The sequence below is a fragment of the Pieris napi genome, chromosome 10 (genome assembly GCF_905475465.1).
Source record: "Pieris napi chromosome 10, ilPieNapi1.2, whole genome shotgun sequence".
NCBI lineage: Eukaryota > Metazoa > Arthropoda > Insecta > Lepidoptera > Pieridae > Pieris > Pieris napi.
In genome coordinates this window covers 4,814,546-4,834,041 of record NC_062243.1, presented here as the reverse complement: position 1 = coordinate 4,834,041, position 19,496 = coordinate 4,814,546, and the positions used below count along the sequence as shown (strand labels likewise).

General features: G+C 32.8%; 3 protein-coding genes across 3 annotated transcripts in view; 2 read left to right on the top strand and 1 right to left on the bottom strand.

The window, feature by feature from the left end:
* Positions 1–7,310: 7,310 nt before the first annotated feature.
* Positions 7,311–9,359, top strand: LOC125052992 (protein spindle-F). The gene is made up of 2 exons (XM_047654130.1): positions 7,311–8,348; positions 8,553–9,359. Exons 1-2 carry the CDS (start codon positions 7,613–7,615, stop codon positions 8,900–8,902), a joined length of 1,086 nt encoding a protein of 361 aa, XP_047510086.1. The 5' UTR covers positions 7,311–7,612; the 3' UTR covers positions 8,903–9,359.
* LOC125052993 (39S ribosomal protein L32, mitochondrial) lies at positions 9,354–10,790 on the bottom strand. The gene is made up of 4 exons (XM_047654132.1): positions 10,548–10,790; positions 10,235–10,471; positions 10,033–10,160; positions 9,354–9,540 (listed from the first exon to the last, which is right to left on the bottom strand). Exons 1-4 carry the CDS (start codon positions 10,636–10,638, stop codon positions 9,403–9,405), a joined length of 594 nt encoding a protein of 197 aa, XP_047510088.1. The 5' UTR covers positions 10,639–10,790; the 3' UTR covers positions 9,354–9,402.
* A 319-nt stretch (positions 10,791–11,109) lies between these two features.
* Positions 11,110–19,496, top strand: part of LOC125052991 (all trans-polyprenyl-diphosphate synthase PDSS1) — a 36,929-nt gene continuing 28,542 nt past the window's right edge. Inside the window, exon 1 of the mRNA XM_047654129.1 lies at positions 11,110–11,353. Within this exon, the coding sequence (XP_047510085.1) occupies positions 11,204–11,353 (150 nt within the window). The 5' untranslated portion in view covers positions 11,110–11,203. The remainder of the gene's footprint in view (positions 11,354–19,496) is intronic.

Here is a 19,496-nt window from a genome sequence, read left to right as displayed (position 1 = left end):
TTTGCCCTCCCTTTACATTACAATTATTCAAAGGAAAATGTCATAAACCACAACGTCATTAAAGTTACATAAGTAAAAAAAAAATCTGTTCTGTGATTTACCACATTCACCATTACACACATATTCATAACACTTCAAAGATAACAACAAAACAAACAAAACATCAACAAATCAAATTATAAGAATATAATTAGAACTATTGCCAAGCGTTTTTATCTTCCAGGTAGTCATTGACTGTGTAGTAACCTTTACACATTAAGGTTTTTTTTATATGTGTTTTGAATCTGTTTAAAGGCAGTTCCAATATTTCACTAGGAATCATGTTATAGCAGCGTATACTTAGGCCCATAAATGAAGTATTTATTTTCTGCAACCTGTAAGACGGCTGGAAAAGTTTTCCCTTATTTCTTGTATTCCTATTGTGAATGTCGCTGTTCTTTAAAAGAGAACTAATATTACTACGCACAAAAATGATACAGTTGTAAATATATTGGGAAGGTACCGTCAAAATATCGATTTTCTTGAACAAATTTCTAAGTGAAGTGCCTGGTTTCAAGCAATAAATTGACCTAATAGCACGTTTTTGCAAGATAAAAATAGATTGTATATCTGCTGCTTTGCCCCATAAAAGAATTCCATACGACATAACGCTGTGAAAGTAACTAAAATATACTATTCTGGCAGTTTCCTCGTCTGTGAGTTGCCTAATTTTCCTAATAGCGTATGCCGCAGAACTAAGCTTGTCAGAAAGTTTAGTGATATGCTGACTCCATTGAAGTTTTTGGTCTATTGTAATGCCTAGAAATACCGTAGAATCAACTAAATTTAGTTTTTCATTGTTCAATTTAAGCTCTATAGTTGTAGTTTTAACATTAGGTAAAGTAAATCTTATGCATTTTGTTTTTGTGGCATTTAATTGTAAATTATTTGCAGAAAACCAGCACACTATTTCAGAAAGTGCATTGTTCACATCATCAAAATTTGTCTTATATCTATTTACTTTAAAAATCAAGGACATGTCATCAGCAAACAATACAATATCACATAATGGCTTTGCATAAGAAGGCAAATCGTTAATATATATATGAAATAAAAATGGTCCCAATATTGATCCTTGCGGGACTCCCATTTTAATGTGTGATCCCGAAGATTTAGTTCCATTTATATCAACTTTATGAGTTCGACAACTTAGGTAAGAGGTTATTAAGTTAAGAGCTACATTTTTTATACCATAGTGGTCAAGTTTGCAAAGCAGAGTCTCATGATCAACACAATCAAACGCCTTGGACAAATCGCAGAAAACTCCCAGTACATTTTGAGTTTTCTCCCATGCATCAAATATATGTCGTAACAGAGCTATTCCAGCATCGGTAGTGGAGCGACCTTTAGTAAAACCGTATTGTGCGTTGTGTAGAAGACTGTTTGTATTAAAGAATGTAATTAATTGTTCTAGTATAATTTTTTCAAAAACTTTACTTAAAGTTGGCAATATTGAGATGGGTCTAAAATTAGTAGGATCTGTCCTGCATCCAGATTTAAATAAAGGTATTATTTTACTATGCTTCATTAAATCTGGGAAACTTCCTTCATCAATACAATTGTTAAAAATATACGCAAGATCTGGGGCAATAATATCTATAATATCCTTAATAATACGTACAGAAACATCCCACAAGTCTCCAGAATGTTTTAATTTTAAAGATTTAAAAGTTTTAACTACATCACCAGCGCTAACGTGCTTAAACTGAAAATTTATTTTGCATTCCGGTACGTGACTTTTAAGAAAACTAATAGCCTCTTTGGGAGAGGAATTTAGAGAAAATGTAGTAATTACAGGTATGTTTGTAAAGAAATCTTCAAAAATACCAGCAATCTCTGAGCTTTCAACAATAATCTTATCATCTACCTTTAAAAAGAATGAATTATTACGGGATTTAATGTTTCCTGTTTCTCGATTTATAACATTCCAAGTAGTTTTGATTTTATTACTTGAATTCTTAATTTTCTCACGTATATGCAATGCTTTTGTATATTTGCAAACTTTTCTAAAAGTTTTGGAATAATTTCTGACATATTCCATAAACACTGCGTTGTGATTATATTTTCTTAATGCATATAATTCATAAAGCCTATTCCTACTCTTAAAAATACCACTCGTGGCCCAGTCATCAAACTTGATTTTTTTGTTGCACTTTACAGTCTTTAATGGGTAAATACTATCAAACTCAAGCTCAGTCTTTAATGGGGAAATACTATCAAACTTAAGCAAGCAAGTTGCATCTCTTACCAACTCGCATCCTCGCGGTCGCTCACGCAGCAAATCAATATCTAGACAGCGTTCTCGCGGTGCCTCACCTAGAAATCCAGATATGTGTTGGTACCATAGAAGGTTCAATAGCAGGGCAACCAAATGTACCAAACCCTGCAACTGGCAACCCGACACCTCGCCGTCGGAAAACAGGAAACACAGTCAGTAGACGCGGCGACTGATTGTTCTCATCAAAGCCGCCGTATTTTTGTTACAGATAAACATTCGAAACTCCAGTATCTAGTTGATACTGGCTCGGATCTCTGTTGTTTTCCAAAGCGTCTTGCAAAAAACCGTCGTGCTTCTGCAGATTTTGATCTAAGCGCTGCGAATGGGAGTTCTATTAAAACCTATGGCAACATATCTTTGCATCTTAACCTAGGTTTACGCAGGGATTTCCACTGGAATTTTGTTATTGCGGATGTTGACACACCGATTATCGGCTCCGATTTTTTAAGTCATTATAATTTATTACCGGACTGCCGAAGCAAATGTCTCTTAGATGGTAGCACTGGGTTATCTATCCCCACTTCCATTGCATCCTCCAGTCAATCCAGTGTCAAGACCGTTATTTCTAATAACTCTAGTTTAACACACATACTTACTGAGTTTCCTGATGTCACGCGTCTACCTGGTCTACCTAGAATCATCAAGCACAGCACCGTGCATTATATTAAAACTATTGATGGTCCTCCTGTGTCGTGTCGTCCCCGTCGCCTGGCACCTCAAAAACTTACTGCTGCCAAAAAAGAATTTGAAGACATGGTTTAATGCGGCACAGCAAGACCCTCTAAAAGCGCTTGGTCGTCACCATTGCACATGACACCCAAAAAAGACAATACATGGCGTCCTTGTGGCGATTATCGCGCATTAAACGCTAGGACCATACCAGATAGATACCCCCGTTCGTCATATCAATGATTTCGCCTGCAGCCTCGCTGGAGCTACTATTTTCAGCACTATTGACTTAGTGAAAGCGTACCATCAAATCCCCATTTTTGAAGAAGATATCGCGAAGACCGCCATCGTTACCCCGTTTGGCCTCTTCGAGTTTCCTTTCATGACCTTTGGGTTGCGCAATGCTGGCCAAACCTTCCAGCGTTTTATCGACGAAGTCACGCGGGGTCTCGATTTCTGCTTTCCTTATATCGATGACGTGCTTGTTTTTTCAGTGGACGAGAGCAGCCACAGAGAGCATCTGCGCGTCCTTTTTAAGCGCCTACAAGAGTACGGGGTGGTGATCAATCCATCTAAGTGCATTCTTGGTGCCAGCGAGGTTGTATTTCTCGGATATCTCATTAACGCTAATGGTACGCGGCCTCCTCTGGACCGCGTTCAAAAGCTATTAGATTTTCCCCCTCCTGACACCGTGCAAGGCGTGAGGCGTTTTCTCGGTATGATTAATTTTTATCGCCGTTTCATCCCTCATGCCGCCAAGTTTCAAGCGCAGTTAGTAGACGCTTTAGTCGAGATCAATGGCAAAGGCTCCAAACCGTATCCATGGACGCCCGAGCTGTTGAGAGTTTTCGAAGACTGCAAGAAAAGTTTATCAGACGCCACGCTACTTACACATCCAGTAAATGATGCACCTTTGGGTCTTTTTACAGATGCTTCTAGCATGCACATCGGCGCCTGTTTACAGCAGTTGATCAATGGACAATGGTGCCCTCTGTCATTTTTCAGCAAGAAACTGACTCCCAAACAGTCGCAGTGGCCTGCCTACCATCGCGAACTTCTGGCGGTGTACGAAAGTGTACAGCATTTCCGTCACATTCTCGAGGTGCAACATGCAACAATTTTTACAGACCACAAACCATTGCTGTACGCTTTCGTACAGCGTCAAGAGAAATTGGCTCCCGCACAGCTCAACCAGCTTTCATTTATTTCGCAATTCACAACTGATATCAGACCCGCCATTGATGGTAAAACCCTGAACATCGATTTAAAGGGGAAGGACGTAACTGTAAGTGTGGATCGCGTTAAACCAGCGTTCGTCGAGCATTTTGTTTTTCCTTCAGCTCGCACACCTAGCTTTGTACTCGCTGGTCCTGCGTTGCCGTCATTACTCTCGCCTACTGTGGAAAATATTCCTCCCGTTTCTGCCCCTAATCCTGTTGTTACCAGGTCAGGCAGAACGGTTAGATTTAAGACTAGGTTAGATTTGTAAATATTAAGTTTTTCTTTGTAATGTCAAATATTTTAAGTTTTTATTTTATTTTATTGTTATATACTATAATTTTTCGCCTTAGTTTTTCTGTCTCCGTAGGGGGGTGGTGTAGCGTTTGTGTAGTATTTTCTTTCATATTTTGATGTATGTGGCAACACAAATACCGGCGGTTAATAAAAGAAGAAAACGAATGTCACTCAAGACAGACTTCAGAGGAGTGAAATATGTATATTTTTCCCATGGGTTTTTCTATAAGAATATAAATTAATGACTCTAGTTTTGTGAAGAATAAACCAATGAACAAAGTTAAATATGGGTTATGATTTATTATAAGATAGAACATCCCATACCTGCTTTGTGGATGCATTCATAGAAGACATAATTTGTTTCGTTAGTTGCATTGTCCGTGAGTTAACATTGTAGACCACAAGCCCATGAACAAAAAATACCTGTGAAATGACCCAACGTGAATTACTCTTAGAAGGCTGTTACTATATCTGAAAATAGCTCTGAGCACTATGCCGTCATTTCTGAGCGGTACATGTGAGTACGTGAGTGAATGGACTTTCTCATGTACAATGGGGGAATTTCGACTAATTATTAATGTACGGCTTTGTTATAAGTATATAGATGATTAAAAATAAATGTCGAAAAACCTAGTGCCGTACAAAAGTGATGGTGCCGGAAGTCGGTGCAAATTTTTAATTCGACGACAGTTGCAGAAGCAATATAGGTCATTTATTACTGTACGGCATTTGTGTGATTCCTTTTGGACACATATACAGATACTTTACCCGTAAACGCCGTACATATTCCCAGCGGAGCGGTCGAAAGCCAAGGGTCGCAACATATGTCTGATTAGCATATAGGTGATGATGATATGAATCAACATAAAATTAAATGATCTTGAGAGTACTTCACAAATAGATAACATTTTCCAGCATGCCGTACATTTTTTGTGGAACACATAGGTGTATGGGGTAAATTACTTTTCTCAGAAAAGAGTCATTTTCCGGTGACTTGTATCTGTACGGCAATAACACAGGTTATTAATACTTTAGACAATCTTCAATAAAAGATAAATGCCGTACACTTTCGATAGTCCGCTACCACCGCCTACCAATACAGGGCGTCCCAAAGTTATGGGAAATGAAGGGAAAGTACCTTAAATATCGTAGATAGGGTATTTTACTAAAAGAAGACTTTATGTTATTTTTAAAAGTTAATAATTCTGCATTCAAAGATTTTTTAAAAATTACTTGCCTCGTCTGGGAATCGAACTGACTTAAATGTAAAAAAAACACCCCTACTTTTATGATGCCAATCGAAAGAATGGCCTTAAACTAATAACTCTTCTTAAGTAACATAGTATTTTAAAAGAAAGGAACAGCGTGAATATATCTTTTTAATCAAATTAAAAACATTATCTATCGTATTCGGCCTAAAAAAAATCCCCTACGAGTCTGTTACTTTAGAAAAGTTATAAGGTTTTGGCCATTGTTTCGATTGGCATCATAAAAGTAGGGGTGTTTTTTTTTAATTTAAGCCGGTTCGATTTCCAGACGAGGCAAGTAGTTTTTAAAAAATCTTTGAATGCAGAATTACTAACTTTTATAAATAACATAAAGTCTTCTTTTAGTAAAATACCCTATCTGCGATATTTAAGGTACTTTTCCTTCATGTCTCATAACTTTGGGACGCCCTGTATTATATATATTTTTGTTAAAAATATTTTTCCTTTACCTCTCTCTGCTGGTACGATAAGGCTGTAAATATACTTTACAGCCTTATGGTAGTATACTCAGATATGTACAGTTATTAATGACCTTAAGGGACACCTCAAACGTCGTCGAAGTTTTTATCAGCTGTAAAGAATAATCTGGAGTAAAATGTACGGCATCTGGTTTTTTTTGTTTATTTATATTTGTTACATATAAAATAACAATAATCTTTGAAAATATTACTCCCCATATTACTCTAGGAGCATTTGAAAAGTCATCTAAATTTCGGAAATTTCATATACTTTTTAGCATAATATTTTTATTTGTTACCATTTATAATGAACGGCTATAATGTACAACGGTAATATTTAGTAACATTATGTAAAAAAACAAGTTGCCGTACATTATTCTCTGATCTTACAGCAGTAAGAACTTGGTAAATCCTGAAATTTCGATAAATATTTAATTACACAAATATTAACTATAATATTTGGACGGCATAATTATAAAACATTATTGTCCGTGTTAAATAATATTTTGAACATGTTGCCGTACATTTTACAATGACCTTAGGGTATATGGGTGTAGGGGTAGGGTTCCGACCCTTGGCTTTCGACCGCTCCGCTGGAAATATGTACGGCGTTTACGGGTAAAGTATCTGTATATGTGTCCAAAAAGAATGACACAAATGCCGTACAGTAATAAATGACCTATATTGCTTCTGCAACTGTCGTCGAATTAAAAATTTGCGCCGTCTTCCGGCACCATCACTTTTGTACGGCACTAGGTTTTTCGACATTTATTTTTAATCATCTATATACTTATAACAAAGCCGTACATTAATAATTAGTCGAAATTCCCCCATTGTACCTGAGAAAGTCCATTTACTCACGTACTCACATGTACCGCTCAGAAATGACGGCATAGTGCTCAGAGCTATTTTCAGATATAGTAACAGCCTTCTAAGCGTAATTCAGGTTGGGTCATTTCACAGGTATTTTTTGTTCATGGGCTTGTGGTCTATTGATGTTACGATATTTTTGCTTTCAACATCGATTATCATCGAGCATCCCTATTACTCATTATTTCATTCATGTCATTTGTCAGTTGTCATAACTCACAAGTTTTAGTCAATATTTGCTTTGCACAAAGTTATAATTGAATTTATATTTATAATTTATTTATTAATTAATTACCAAATATATAGTATATAAACAAAATTAGAATAAATTTTAGTTGACCTAACCCACAACGAGACCTTTGCGTTATACAAACAACTAAACAATAAATGTTTATATTTGGTACTCCAAAAGTTTCACGACTGGATGCGACGGGCTAATAGAAGTATAAATATTTATTAATTTCAAAGCTAATTTACGAAAATTTACCTCTTGATAATATTTATTAGATTTTAGCATGGAGTCGTCATCTATTGTAAGCTTTAATAATGATTCAACTTATCAGACCACCTTGAAAGGCGACTATAATAACATCAGTGTTCACGAACTAGCCCTTCATGCGATGCGAGACAGGTGCTTACTTCTCCAAAGAAGAATAAATTCATTGGAAAGTGACAATATAAAACTGAAACTTGATATAACTAAAGTCACTGAAAATGCATCATATACACCAATTAGAGATGATGAGAAGTGTGCATTACAAGAAAAAATTGCTGAATTAAACAAACAAAAATCGCAATTATTACATCACGTATTCATGGTTTCTTGTGAAAATAAAAACCTGTGGACTAAAATTGCTACATTGAAAGGACCAGAAAAAAAAGAATACACAAAGCAACCATTAGTTCGTACTAATACATATATTCAAAGCAATCCTAAAACTGCACAATTTCAAGAAAAATTTCCTGAACCAAGTTTAGAAGAAATTTCATTAAAGTTAATCAATAGCTTCCTACAAGAGAAGTCTCAATTGGTTGATCAGTATGAACAAATGACACAACTTCAAGGAATGGAAGATGACTGTATTCTAAATCTTGATTCTATAGGATTTCATTACCTGGAAGATCCATCAACAGATTCTTTAAAAGAGATTCAGACCCAAGCTGAAAAGTTTCAATCATTAAAAAAAGAGGTTGCACAGCAAGAAAAGGACTTAAGAAGTGTGATAGCTAGATTAGAAAGTTTATTGAGTGGTAAGTTGAAATATGTTTTTTTATAATTATTTATAACCATATCTTTGGAGATTTACCCCAAAACTGCTGTTATTGAAACTGCAACTAAAAGATTTCTACTAGACTAATATTATACTGACTGTTTAGAATAACAAAAAAAAAATTAACACTTAATCATTAGTTCTTTAAAACATTGTTTTACATGATAAAATATACTTTTTGCAGATGGCTATATGTGTTTAACATGTAAAACAAACAAAGGAAAACCTATTGAAATGGAAGACAAGGAAACTGAAGTCATCCAAAATTTAGTTAATTTTGCAACACAAACTGATTCCATATTGTTTGACAATTTTTCGGACATTAATAGTACATTGGATAAAGTATGTTTAGAAAGCAACGAAAATAAACAAGAAACTTATGATAAAATTTGTCCAATGTGTGGTGAAACTTACAAAGATGATGTAGGCTTTGCAGACTTCCAGTCACATGTAGAGAGTCACTTTATTGGTGTTACAGAGACTGATTCATTAGAAAATTTAGACATTCATAACTCATTTGAAAATGTTATTTAATATTGTCTATTATGTAAGCTTTGTTGTATTAAAACAATGGTTCCAATGTTGAGCTGCATTAATCTAATAAAATCGTGATGTATTAAAATGTAATTTAATTAGCATGTATTTTTATGAATGTCAGATATTAACCTGTTACATAAATAAATTATGATGTATAAAATTGTTTTTAAGGGGTGATACTAGAATTATGCCAACAAAGGTAAAACTATCAGTATAGAAAGAGGCCGTTAACTTGTTTTGTTAAGTCAAGATCAGTGATCATACATTCCATATGCATTGTAGCATAATTGTTGTCACAGACCTTGTCACCATTATGTAGTTACATAGCAATGTAATTCATTATTATAATTTGACAATTTTATATCTATCTTAAGCAAATTTAAAAGCTAAATTTATAGTTCATTAGTAAATCTAGTAGTGACATTATGATTAATAAAAAATAAACTTCTTTGTACTTGACTAATTTAATTCTATAATATATGTAATTGATTGTATTTTTAAGCTAAATCTGTAGGTTTCACATCAGTAGATTCAGATGGTTGCTGTGTAGTTTTTTGTAGAAGATTTTTACTGAAAAATTGTGGTCTTTCCTTTTTCATTTCTATGATCCTTTTTCCTTGCCAAAACTCTTTAGGCTGAAAATTTAAGTTATGATATAACATTATATTATATATTATTAACATTATATATGTGTGTAGTGTCCACTCAGTTTCTGCACTTAAGACACCCATTTTAGTCTGTTATGAATTATAATAATATCTCTCCAGTACCTGTTTTCACTCCTAATAATAATTATAATAATAATTAATTATAATTTATAATTGGCTTTTAAGGTTCAAATATTTACAAAGTGCTTTATTGTACAGACAATCCTATGAACCATATGCTGGTGCTAGCAGAGTCTGCTCCATGTTTATTATTCAATAGTATTATTTTATTACATGCAAAAAATATTTTTGCATATTAAATACACACTAATAAATTAGTCAAAATGATATAGATTTGTATGTGTGTGAGTAAAAGATTTATTTTAAGTTTCTTAAGTTTGTCATGTAGGTTTCACTGCAAACTTTTATTTTTAGATTTCAATTGCAATCTTAATAATGAATATATTAAAGTATGTATACCTGATCTGGTAAGTTTTCACCATCATACAAGACAATAACATCATTTTCAATTGGTTTATTTGCTAGTTTTTCTACTATTTTCTCTTGTATTTCTTTTGTTTCAGCTTCAACCTTTTTGTAACAGTGACCTGTTTATTAGATATACTAAATTAATAATATTTATATTGTTAAGAGTAATTTTGTTTTAAAAATGTTATATTACCACATAGTCTTCCCCTTTCATGGTAGTGACCACAATCCTGACAGACTTTTATGTTCGTCTGGGGGACAAGCATTTTCCATACATACTGAGGTGATCCAAATTTTCTTTTCAACCTTTTCTCTAATGTTCGTCTAAATTTTGGTACTGCTAATAGAAATCCATCACCAACTATGTCTTTGAGTGTATCTCTCTTTTGCTGTGGTACCGAGTTCTCGTGCACATATGCTAGAGCTAGCTCTGAAAATGAACAATATTACATTTTAACCGAAAAGATTACTTTTTATCGTTTACTTAGCGAACTTCCGGATATTACCTTTTGGCGGATGACCAAAGAATTGTTTTAAAATGTTTCTTTCTAATACTTCAAAAAAGTTAAAAACGTTTCGTGTCACACGAGGAATCATGTTAAATTTGCAGAAAATTTAATTACATAAATTCAAACTTTGCAGGTATATTTTCGATAATTAAACAATTAATATAATTTTAAAAATTTATAAAAAGAAGTTTTTACGTTGATAGGTTATGTTCAGTGTTCACAGAACACTATTACTTCTAGCGAGTGTAAGGCGTAAGCTCTTTACCACAGATCATGTCTGTTTTCACGGCATTCTCACATTACAAAACTTATTCTTGTGAAGGAAAGGAAACTCAGGAAGTAAAGATCACTTTTTCAGTACGTTTCATGTTATTCAATCTTTATAAACTTTAATCTATATTAATTAAATGAAATACATTTTTATATTGTATAAATTTGATAGTTTCTTGTATATATTACAAAATAACATATCTGTGGATAACATATAAGTGGATAGCTTGACAGTGATGTCAAAATTTTTTGACGTGACTTTTCATTATCAATCAGAATCAGCTGTCGTAAGTTACAAGGAGGGAGTAAAAGGCCGAGTTCTTGTTTGATAGCAAGATATGTAGGTAGTTCATGTCTTCAAACGTTACGTTGCAGTTGTAGTTATGGCGTGTTTAAGTTCTAGTAGGCTCTGTGCTCGTGTTCAGGATAAGTTTATGTGTCAATTCGGGCCTAAAGTTCGAAGGCAGACTGTATTTGTGAAACTTAAACCTCCCGGACCAACACCATTGCGGATATTTGGAAAGACATGTCAGGTTAGTTAAATAATTGTACTTACTAATTTAATGATTATCTTTACTGTATTTACATAATAAAATTCCTACTGTACTTGTACGTCGTTGGATAAAAACAAAACTCTTACAAGTTAGTTTTCTGACAGCAATCCTTTTTACATAACAGCATGACATTAACCTATAAGTCAGCTGATCTAATTCGTATTTTTCTTACACAATTTATGAATGAGTCCGTCTATGATACTTTTTAGACATTTATGTTATATTACTACTACATCAATTTATTTTGTAATATATATATATATAAAATTACCAATTTACCCATACCCTATGAATTTTGCTAATAAAAACATTGGTAAAATAAAAGTGAAACTGCGTTTCGTCGCAGTAGGTACAGTAGTAGTAGGTCGGTTAGCGGCACTGGGCACAGGTTTCTTGAGTTTGTTCGCCGATTTTCTCCATGTTAATAACTTTTACTTTCGACAAATAAACTCTCGCCCCTTTCTTTACCTAGTATTATGTTAATTCGATAAATTACTAGCCAAATATGCAGTCGCTGGTTTTATTCTCGATTCCATTTGCGTCTCATTTTTTGGATAATAATAGGTATGTATTATATAAATTGTGATTATTTTCAGAAGCACAAAACTGTAGGTTAACTAGTATCAGGACATTATTATAATTTTCATCTCCGTTATCATAAACGTCGTTAGAAACTTAGAATAGAGAACGATGCATAGGATCCCAACTTATACTCCATATAAAATTAGTATACGTATATAAAGATAGAATAATCATTAGAACCTTGATCTGAGTTCGATCGCGACTCTTCGTGCTTTCTCGAGCAGCGTGCGAGCATGCAATGAAAAATCTTTATACTCATACAGTATAGTGTACTTTCTAAACAACAATTATTTTTCACATTAATATTCCATTTAGTTTCTTCTTCAATTGAATAATTCGCCCATTGATTACAATGTATGTTTTCATTAGAGTTGAAGGAAAAAATTTATAAATGTCGTTGTATCCTTGTTAGTATCCTTAATTACGTGTAATAGTAATGTTGTACTGTACCATTAAATAAGAATTACATCAAATAGAGTTTACTATGTGATTATATATTATACTGTTGAAAAAAAGTCGGTCATAGTTTATAATCATTGTCGGACTAGGGATGTATTGCTCATGTAAACAATTTTACTTAGTGAAAGTTGTGAAATTATTCGACGAATTTTTAATAACTCCGAAACTGGGTAAGCCACCTGACTTGTTAACGTCACGTAGCAGGCGTCGCTGTTTGGTTGATAGCCTTTCTTATTTTATTCTAGTTTTCGCGAACATTGACCTCGTTTAGTAAAGAATGGCTACTAGCTATTTTTATTAAATTTTTGATTTGATAAAAATTGATTACTTAAGATGTCATGGTGTATGCAGCTCCTTACAAACATTATGTAAAACAAAAAACTTGGCGATTAAAAAGAGTTACGGAGAGTTTATTACTATAGTCGATTTTTTAATTAGACGAAGTCAACTGACGTTTACGGTGTTGTCAGTTTTTAATGAAATAAAAATAGTGTTGTGACAAAGTAAAAACCCCTGAATTAATGATCGGTGATGGCACTAGTCGCCGCGCCGCGCTTTGTAATAAGACGTCAAAAAACTGATTGTAGTTACATAGTACTAGTACCTAACTTATATCAGAGCACTTCTATACAATTTTGAAATAGAAATAATATTCTTTTATTGTTTGAAATGATTGACTATTCACACTCATTGTTCATTCATCTGATTGAACAAGAACTGAACGCATCACTATTACTTTAAATATGGCAACAAATTTAAGTAAACAAATTTACAAAGTTACATTAGCTACTGTCAGTTGGCTTCGTCTAATTAAAAATACGACTATAGTTCTTCTCTTCCGTCATACGACCTAAATTTGAGAACTGGCAGTAAATGTAAAATTAGAAGCATTTAATTTTTTTTGACGTTCATAAGTGTACATTGTGTTACATATATGAATAAATATTTGTAATATATATTCAAAATACTAGTTTAATTTTATTGTAAAATGTTCAAAATATTACATTTAAAACTGTCTGAAATTGTCAGATAAAAAACCCCATAGACTTGAAAGTAACTCAGACTAACAACTGCGTTACAAAACCACGAAAACTTCGTAGTACAGTCTTTAGTCACTCATTTAAGTTCGTTTTTGTTTTGATAAGGTAATAATTAATATGTATAAAACTCAGTTCAATAAATCGCACGTAATGAAGCTCACTAGAAATGCGGAACACACAACTATTTGTTCAGTCGACATTATTGTATAAGAGTTTGCAACAACGCATGCGACGCAGCATATGTTATTTTCGACTTACAACATTTTCTTTGATTCTTACGTGATTACAATACACATACATATTTTTAGGCGCAAAAAGCAGTATTTGCTGTCACAATATTGTTACTATATTGTCGCTTTAACTACTATTAAAATATATAGCTATCAACTCTTCAGAACGATAAATTTGTATTTTTCAATCAATCAATCAATTTATACTGTTAATGGTAGATATAGAATTTGATGATGTAAAGGTCATAATAGTTCTCACACGAAAATGTGGTTTTACGATTGTGACATGCAAGCCCCTCCTACATTTTGTAATTATTTATTGTTAATCTAATTCACTGTCCGTCTCAGAGGAATACATAAGAACATTTTTCGTCTAACTGAAAGTCGAAAAGGTGTTTTTTCAGATACACTTAAATACACTGTCTCAGTCATTAAAATAACACTCACTTTAGACCCTTATTTAAATGAATGCGATATAATTCATAGGGTAATTTTCGATGTAATTATTGTCATAACATAAATATTAAAATGTGTTATTAAAATTGTGTGTATTATAATTTAAAGTGCAAAATCAACGACAATCTGCGTTACCAAATGTCCTTCTAAATACAATTAGACGGTTGAGCAACTACACTTAATTCGACTTGCAAACAATAAAATCATCTGTAAACGCAATATTAATTACTGACATAAATTTGGGCGTGTAGTTAATTTTTCATTAAATAATTCTCACAGTATTGTCGGTTATTTGTTTAATCAAATACACTTGAAAATATAATTTAAGGTGCTTCACAAGATTTTGAATAATTACTGTAAATATATAATAAAAATTACATATTTTAAATTAGAAGTGCACGCTACTATATTTTGGAACCAGCTGCTCACTAAATTATTCTACTTCGACGGCCGCCAATTTGCGAGGCTTGTGTCTATGGCTTTTATTTGTCAAATTATAAATTAATTGATCAATATCTGATAGCGCAATTGTATTTTCTTATCGAATTTTAAGATTTACGGAATAAATTTTGAATTTTTATTCCACTACATTAAGACTTTACAAAATTATACGCATTTATTATGTTATAACTAATTAGTAAGGGAACGCCAGTTGACCAATATTTTGAAAGCGTTTCAGCTCACGGTGATAATCATTAAAAAAATATACAGTTTTGAGAGCGTAACCGTTGTATGTTGCAAAACACGACACTAATCACTAGAAATACTTAGGACGAAGGTAATATAATGCATATACATATACCACGCGGACGTAGAGTATTCACTAGTAAATGTTAGAATTTCATATATATTTATTAAAAAAAAAAATTCTAATTACTTGATGGTACGTGATGTGATGATGATTACTTTACTGTGACGCATTTCTTACTCAGAAACTATTAATTTGTAGTTTAATATTAACATAAAGCAAACCTTTTCACGATAATAATTGAAGATGTGGTTTATATTTATTGTAATTTAAAGGTATAGTATTTTAAATACTCGATGGCTATTCACAATAAAAAGTCATAGACGCACATATAAAAATACAATTACTACCACGATATTTTGGCTGTGGCTTTGTGCAGTTGCAGTTGATTTTAACGAAAGTTATGTACTATATAAAGGTTTTATTTTAACCCCATAGTGGTTAATATTTTTATTAAATATAAAAAATTGGTTTGTCCATATTTGTATTTCTTAACCCAGTACTAACAATTCCGTTGTTACTATTCTAGCTACAAATGTTCATCTAAGTATAAATTGTAAAAGCTCATTTGTCCTTCGATTTTAACCTTTCATTTGATGGAGCGGTCTTTGACCGAGTTACCGGTTGGCTCGTACCTCAATTATTATAACCTCCAATTACCCTATTTCGATATCTAGAGAACGGATTTATTGAAAGGAACTTAATAGAAAATAAAATTTTCAAATTCTTGACGTATAAATGTAGATCTCTTGCAAATGTCAAATATTTTTGAGCGCATTGTGATGTTTTGAACTTTTTATCTATACTTCTATACTAATATTATAAAGAGGAAAGGTTATGTTTTTTTGTTTGTTTGAAATGAATAGGCTCCGAAACTACTGGACCGATTTCAATTCTTTCACCGTTGGCAAGCTACACTATTCCCGAGTGACATAGGCTATGTTTCATTTTCAAAAAATTACTAAAACTTGAATAATCTAACCCAAGGTGTAAAAAAATAAACAAAAAACTTCCTTCAATCGCCTGCGCTGCGAAAACTATTAATGATAGAACAAAATGATGTATTACAATTACACATCTATAAAAAATGTCGCGACAGCATGTCTCTATCTTTTATAGTTACGTCACAATAAGTGTCCTTTTTCTTATTTTTTTAAATTAAAATACCACCGCTAGAAAAGGCTCTTTATTCGTACCTAGGTATTGATCCTTATCAAAATAATTACCAACGTTTCACATAAGCTACAATTTAATGCCATAACCACCAAAAACGCATGGTGGATTGGTGTTATCCTGCCTTTTCTCTTGAATAGTTTACTACTATGTAATATAACAAAAATCTTAGCCACAGCAACGCTTGGCCGAGTCTACTAGTATGGAAATAATTCGATTAATTATTATTGAACGCTTTTACTACTTCTACATATAGTGATTACGAAAAAAGCTTTTAACCTTTGTTAGCTTGAGCGGTGTTATGTTGCTGAAATATTTAACCTTTCGTGACAAAAGAAGTAATTTCATTAAAATACAAAATGCTAGTTAAAAGGCCCTGACCAACATAAAATATTGTAAATACAATAGATATTTTAAACAAGATACTGATATTACAACTCCTTATATAGAAAGTAAACAAAGGGACAATAAATTTAATTTTTATTGCGATTAATTTCGACGATAAATACAGTAAATATAAAAGCACGTACGCAGTGTATAAATGGTCAAGTATACAATTGATTGCATTACAAGATGACTTTATACAACCTATAACAAGAAAGTAAAGTACTCTAAAGTTGAATTCTTCCTTCAAGGTTAGGTATGTCCGGCTAGGGTGAATTACCGAGATAACTTATTTAAATGTACACGGAAAATTCTCCTCTTTAATGTTATTGCTTTTGACAGGGTATTTACTTGTTAAAAGAATCCCTGTAATGCGGAAACAATTAGTGTTGTTAACTTATGATTTTTATAAAAGGCTTTCGTTGCTTTTAAATACTTTTACTATATTGTATGGCGTTTAAAATCTCTGCGTTAAAGAATTTTAATTAAATAATTATAAGCTAAATGTAGACTGTACTGTAATGTGAATCAAATCAATAATTATACAATATCAGTATAGTCAACTACTTATTAGCATTCTAAAATCATGTTTCATGCGTTTGCGCACTGTTAGCGCGTTTATGTCTTCAACTCGTAAAGCTTGTAGCGGACAAGTGAAACGTAGCGGTATCTACGGACTGTTTTTTTATTTAAAGGGGATTTGTTAGATTTTAAATAATACATCGTAATAAATTTGTGTATTTTATACTAATTCTAAGTAACTGTCAACTTTGTTTCTGGGATGAAATTTCACAAGGTGTAACAGCAGGTACAACTTAAAGAGTTAACGGACATTTAGTAAGAAAATCTTCATATATCCATATTTTTTTCTCTAGAACAGGGGCATACGGGCAGGAGGCTCACATGATATAGATGTGATAACACCGCTCATGGGCTATTAGTGCCAGAGGGCTCGCTAGTGCGTTGCCGACCTTATAAGAATAAGTACACTCTTTAACTTACTCTTAACTTCCAGATCGACTTAAGATCAGGAGATCTTAAGTCGATCTGGAAGTTAAAAACTGTGAACTTTTAAAATCGGTTCTACTAACGGGTCAATACATTTCGTTGCTCATTTAAGATAATTTAATATACCACTGTTGTTATTTAAATATTGTAGAACATGAGTATATGCATACTTAGTATGAGATAAAAATATGTCTTCGATTTGGAATCAACTTAAGAATTGTGAGATGTATGTAGAATGATCAAATCATTCCAAAAGAAGACTCTGTCGACATGACAGAAATTAAATGCAAAATGAATATGTACTTAAAATGTTGGACGATCTTGTATAAAAACGATTGACCGTTGACGTGTTTTCTATAAGGGGATAAACAATTTGTCGCCGGGGAAATCATCGTGCTGAATAATTCAAGAATGCGTAATTTGAATGTCATCACTGATCACGCTTGTTAAGTAGTAATTTATTCACAACTGTAGATTACGGAAATTGAATTCGTTATTAATGGGTATTTTCATTTAATTATACAATTGTAGTATTATTCATTCAGTTGCCATATCGATGACTATAAGGAGAATATAGACAGGCGCCGCACTAGATAATAGATGCTTGTTGAATGCGTTAACTAAAAGCGTAGTTTTTTCGTATGTAACAAATTGTTCCAAATTCAAATTTCCTTGACTACCTTGTTATTTTGTGAAAAACCTTTTTAACAGTCGCTGTATGCCTTAGGTACAGCTGCTTAGAAAAGGACTTGGCTTTCAATGAATAGTCTCATTCAATTCGGTCTCAGTCAAACTAACTAAAAAAAAATAACTTTATTCATATACAGGTACACTTATAAACGTCAACAGAAAGATGTTAAATTTATTCTAAATTCAGATTTACTACCTGTTCGCAAGTCAAGGGCGTAGAGCGGGCAAGAAGAACTGGCAAGAAACTCACTGCCACTCTTTTTAATGGCCAAGTTTTGCCATACAAATTGTTTGTAAGGTTGCATAAATATTTGAACTGGAGAAAATCACTCCCAAGGATTAGGATCATTTAAATAATCATCAGATTTATAAAAAGCTTTTGATTTATTTACGTTAAACGAGTTTTGAATTTATTCAATGATAATTCTCTAATTTCGCTTGGGAGTTGGTTGTAAAAACGAATACAATTGCCATATAAGGAATGGTTTATCTTCTGGAGCCTGGTTGGTCGTACGCATAGTTTTTTCTGTTTCGAGTATTATACTCGTGAAAGTCACCATTTGTTTTAAAATCATTTATATTTTTATGTAAATACAAGTCTTCAAGAATATATTGACCAGATGGTGTCATAATATTTATTTCTTTAAACTTGTACCGACTCCCTTGTAGAAACACAAAAAATCCTCCAAACAGCCCGCTTCTGCAGTACAAATATGGTTTTAACCTCTGCAGCCGCAGCCCACAGTAGAATACCGTTGGACATAACGCTGTGAAAGTAGCTATGCCTGAAAGAATAAGAATGCCTGAAATTAGACAGTCTAGTGGGGTCCAATAAATTTTTCACTTTGTTTTCACGTGATTATGTAGCTTCCTTAATTTGCTGGGCACGTGCAATTTGTTTCTATTTTAAGAATAGGTATCACAAGTGTATGAAGTACCCAGTCACTTTCTATCATGTTTTAATTGTTATGTACCGTGCGGACTCATGCAATTTTACGTGCTTAGATGTTATTTGTCATTATTGATCGGTAATGTTTAAATATAATTTGTGTAATGATTGTATAAAAATACATCAATCACCTTTACGATTTTCGGTCCAATTGAAAAATGCTGTTAAGTTATTACAAAAGTTTAGTTCATGATACGAAATTTAAAAACAAATATTTGGGATAGTTCTGTTAAGTTTCTTTCCTGTACACAAAGCAATACATTCTAACAGATTCGCTGGCGTAAACATATCAGTAAATCTATATTATATATCATAAATTAATTATTGACGTGATAACGTCTTTAAAATCGTTTTAGTCGGGTGACATGTTCAGAAACTTGTGTCACACCAAAACCTCACGAGC